The sequence below is a fragment of the Limulus polyphemus genome, unplaced genomic scaffold (assembly GCF_000517525.1).
Source record: "Limulus polyphemus unplaced genomic scaffold, Limulus_polyphemus-2.1.2 Scaffold4669, whole genome shotgun sequence".
NCBI lineage: Eukaryota > Metazoa > Arthropoda > Merostomata > Xiphosura > Limulidae > Limulus > Limulus polyphemus.
The window spans coordinates 59,392-64,366 of record NW_013670279.1 but is presented as its reverse complement, the minus strand read 5'-3'; the positions used below and the strand labels follow the sequence as shown (position 1 = coordinate 64,366).

The 4,975-nt window shown below is 32.7% G+C and overlaps 1 protein-coding gene across 1 annotated transcript in view; it reads left to right on the top strand.

Moving 5' to 3' along the window:
• The first annotated feature begins 1,589 nt into the window (after nt 1-1,589).
• The window catches only part of LOC106471513 (YTH domain-containing protein 1-like), a 58,184-nt gene continuing 54,798 nt past the window's right edge, over nt 1,590-4,975 (top strand). Inside the window, exon 1 of the mRNA XM_022400122.1 lies at nt 1,590-1,724. Within this exon, the coding sequence (XP_022255830.1) occupies nt 1,688-1,724 (37 nt within the window). The 5' untranslated portion in view covers nt 1,590-1,687. The remainder of the gene's footprint in view (nt 1,725-4,975) is intronic.

Genomic DNA, 4,975 nt, shown 5'->3' with positions numbered 1-4,975 from the left:
TCCCTTTAGGTCTTCCTGGGATTATAGAACCACACCTTGTCTCCCGGTACAAAGCTGACTTCAGTAGATCACTTATCATAACATAGCTTCATGGAATCAGCAGACCTTTTCAAGGAAAGGGATAGAACCTTTACTTTGCCATTCCCTCTCAATTTAGCGTTGGTCTAATAAAATAAGTTACTATAAACAAATAAAGATTCTAAAATAAATTTGATACCTGGTAATAAATGACCGAATAGATAAACTTCGTCATAAAGATAAAAAAACAATAATAATAACAACAACAAAACAGTCATATAGGTTGAACATTAAACTGCTTATTTTCACATTAATTTTGCCGTTTTTCCATGATAATAACGGTAACGAAATACGCCCAAATTTCCATTCTAACAATAAAACCTTCAGGGGGTGTCAGCCACAAACCTCCCTAGTTTTCACTTCTGGGAAGCTTAGTTCACTTTCAGCTTTAGTCTTCCAAATACATTTTGCTTCTGACACCTGTGCATCAAATAATAAAGTTTCGAATTGGTGTTAATGAAGGTGAGGCCTCTACAGAACAACCGTGCTATCTATTAAAGACATCTACTTTTTCTAACGTTAATGAATATTATGAATCTTCTTTTGGTATATTTATTTTCACCACCTTGAGTCATTCACTTACTTAACAAAAGAATACAATAATATTTACAACTGTAGATATTAAATGTTTTAAAATAATAATAAAAAAAGAAGGTAGATATAATGTTTTAACGTCTCACACAGCGGATTCACAAATAAGTATTTTTTTAAATTTAGCGAAGGAACTGATAATAGTCAAGACAATTTATTGAAAAAAAAACATATGGCAGAGTGGTATTAATGGTTGTCTTGTAACTTTAAAAAGTAGAACTAATCTTACTAAGGTGCAGATTTAGTAAACAATTTCAAGGGTGATTTAATCTAAATATTTAAATTGAAGAGGTTATTGAAATATCAGTTGTTTTTATCGGATTCTGAGAACAAAAGCATAAGAAGTGATAAACTTAAAATTGGGAAAAGCTACATACACCTCCAGTTGAGGCTATTTGAATTCTCTAATAGGGTGGCGGATACTACTGCTTTAGCCCCCCAGTGGCACAGCGGTATGTCTGCGGACTTACAACGCTAGAATCCGGGTTTCGATACCCGTGGTGGGCAGAGCACAGATAGCCCATTGTGTAGCTTTGTGCTTAATTATAAACAAACAAACTACTGCTTTACAAAAGTTTTAATAAATGTTTGTTGAATTAAGGCTAAATCAAGTGATTAGTTTTCATAGTTTATTGAGAAAGAATGGGAGTCAGGACTGTCTTTTGTTATCCCATAATAAATTTAATTTTCGAAGATATAAGGACGTAAATTTTGAAAGGCCACTTAATTGATTGTAGCAAAAAATCCCAATTCATTAGTTAAGAAACACAGTCAATGTTATAAGCTATTAAAAGAACTGATATTAAAGAACTTAGTTTTGGCACATTCGTGTATTCTCACATCGTTTACTGGCTACACACAATACATGTTATGTGTTTGTTATTACTCTTAGTCTTATTCTTTCCGTTTCGAGAATATTTGCGCATGCGTAGTATGATTAAATATATATCTTACAATTACAAAGCCTGAATTTTAGCATTATTTCAATTGTTGTTGAAGTTTAACGAAAACATAATTTATGCAGATGATGGGGGATTTGGCAGGAGATAACAAAGGTAAACATAAATTATAGTTTTGATGGTTTTAATTTGCATCATATTATTAAAAATTAAAAGATGGAGTATTTAGGCTTAGCTTGGATATGACTGTGTAAGCCTAACGTTACCATAATGTTGGGATAGGCTTACAATTTTCTAATTCTATTAAACTACACAGAATTCTGTTTATGTTTTAGTACAGAAACTTGAGAAAATAATTTTGTGCTAAGTTACAGCCTAAAAATTTTCCTACTAAAGGCGTGATTTCATAACATAACGTTTTGGGACAACATAGGACCTATTGTCCCATCTCGGCTGTTCCACACACTAAACTAAATTAACTTAAAAAATCTTAAAGCCAGCCCTTATCATTCATGTACTTATTAAGCTTTTTCTTAAACTCATTTAAATTTACTTCTTCTGAAAATCCACATACATTAAATCTACATCATTACCCTCATCTACATAAGCAATAACCTTTTCAAAGAATGTCAAAAGATTTGTAATGCAAGATTTTTCCTTAGTAATACTAATATGAAAACCATGTTGACTATCCAATAAAATTTTAAAACTTGTTATATGGCTTTACAAAGCATCTTTTATCGGATTTTCCAAAACTTTTCCCACAACTGCTATAAGAATAATAGGCCTATAATTACTGGGACATTTTTTATCATGTCCCTTGAAAAGAAGAGTGACATTGGCTAACTTCTAATCCTCTGGTACCTACCCATTATTCAAGGACTTACAAAAAATAGTAGCAAGTGGCTCACATATCCAATCTTTAAATACTTTCAACTCCTTTTGGGGAAGTATTATCTGGCCCAGGAGCCATATCGTTCTTTAAACTTCCCAATTTTGTCGCAGAACTAATGTGATCATCTCTGCTAGCCCCCTTTATTATATCTCATGCTTTGTCAGTTATATCCTCCACCTATGTCCCTGGGTAGCATAATCTGATTCTTTTCTTCCTGTTTACCCCACAAACGATCCTATCTACATGTTGTGTCAAGGAATCACTTGTAACTATAACCTCCTCAAGTTTTTCTTTCACATCCTTCTCTGCTCTTTTGTTTTCCTTCCCTCCAATAGTTCCTCCTCTGTAGAAGCCAAGGGCTGAAATCTTATGCTCAATAGAATAGGCTCATTACAATTAAATTCACCACTTTTAGTCCTAATAGTCCTGTTTCTAACTTCCTGAAAGTCATTGTTAGCTGATGTATCCCTTGCATGTAAAACCTTAAGCTTCTCTTGAAATCCTGCTGTCATTTCCTTCAGTCTACACTTACCATGAGAAAGTAAAAGCCCAATATCACAGTTTTTAAGCAGAACTGGCAAAGTTTTGGCCTGCTACAATTTCATACCACTAATTATGACAAATATTCTGATGTTTTTCAGTACATTAGATTGTTTTGAAGCAACAATTCTCTCACGTTTATAGTTTTTTCTAAAATAAATGTCCAGACTCTTGTCATTAATTAGTGAAACCCTGTTGATTATGCTCTCTGATGAAATGTTAAAATCTGTAAGTTCTAGGATGTATTTAGGTTGATGGTCAGATAAATGTGAATGTGTGATTCCAAATATACAAAATCCATACCACATTCAATTATTAATAAAACATTTAGTCAAGGTTATGTTTATTTGCCAGTATTGCAAGTACAACTTGTCAGTTATTTTTAATATTAAAATATGGAGAATTTGATATTCCTTCAGCTTCTTGGTTCCGCCATGTTTGAACATTTTAGAATAGAAATTCTCGTCCAGCAGACAATGTTCGACTAAACCAGAGGTACTTATACTCAGTTCCAAGTACATACCATCAGGTATCATCAAAAGCTGTCAATAAAAAGTGAAGTCCATTGCACCTAAAGCTCAGATTATTTATTATATAAGAATTATATGGTACATTTCCTGTACATTAGCTCCTGTAACCTGTGAATCTCACTAAAGGTGGGAAGGCCCCACATTTTTCTTTATCTCATTTTGGGGTTAATACACTAATGCAGTGTAAAGACAAAGTCAAAAACATCATTTAGATGAAATCTTTATTTCATACGAAAGTTTAATAAAATCATAAATATTCAAAAATTACATGCTATTCTCATCACCAGTAAACTTTGTTACATCTCGTGATCCATGTAGCAGATTTCTTGAGCTGTTGTTCTTGACACTTTGGCCGGACTACAGATATTTAAATATATCAAATAATTAAATGTTTTTCAGTAAATTGGATTGTTTTAAAACTGCTACTACTTATTGTTGCTGAGGTTTTATTGAAATATGTGTCTTGCTGCTTCTTGTTGTTAATTAATAAGACTGTTATCAACAGCGTAGTGTTAGGACAGAAATTGAGCAAACTGATTTTACCAAAAGGCTAAAATCTGTACGTTTTCCATGAGACAATTTGAATACATCAGTGTCTGTTCACTTAAGTCATATAGTTAATGTTTTATTTTGGCATAGAAAAGTAACTTATATAGAAGGATGTTGTCTAGGTCTGTGTGAAGTTATATATCAAGTGTTTAGTTCCTGAAAAGAGGACAGTGTACTTAGTCATTATAGTTGTTATTTTGTGACAGACTACAAGTACTGGTAAACTTTACTGTGTGATGGGACTTGTGGTTTATGTGCATGAACCTCAACCCTACAAGTATTTCAGAAACTCATGTTTCCACTGTATCGTTCACCATGAAACTTTTGTTTATTCTGTATGGCATTAGCTTATGACATTTTTAACCCTTTCACTGCTCGGGTGGGGTGGAAAACTCTCCACGACATACACGAAAAATTTTAAAACATTTATTTACCTTATGAAATCATAGTACAGTATGCAAAAGTAAAGAATAAACACCAAAAAGTCATATAATGACTTCTGTGTAGGCCTGGTGGTGAGCCGAGTGAGGGTTGGTTGCATTAAGGGTGACCTTCACTGACTGCAAGATAAGACAGGAGGGTAAGCTAGACTTGTTTGTTTGTGTTTTTTTCCAAGTGAGGTAGCACACTCGAATCTAGGTAATAAAGACAAGGGTAAAAAAATCAAATTATTTTGGAAAACAGTATCAATAACTATTAATTCATAACAGGGCTTATGCATGTATGTGATAATGAAAAAGTAAAATGCTTATTTCAGAATATGTCATTTAAAACAATTTATAAAATATAGGACTTATTTATTTATTTTACTTTTTTACCCATTTATGTAATTTTATTTGTGTTACAGGGTTTACGCATGTACGTGATGAGAAAAAGTAAAATGCTTATTTCAG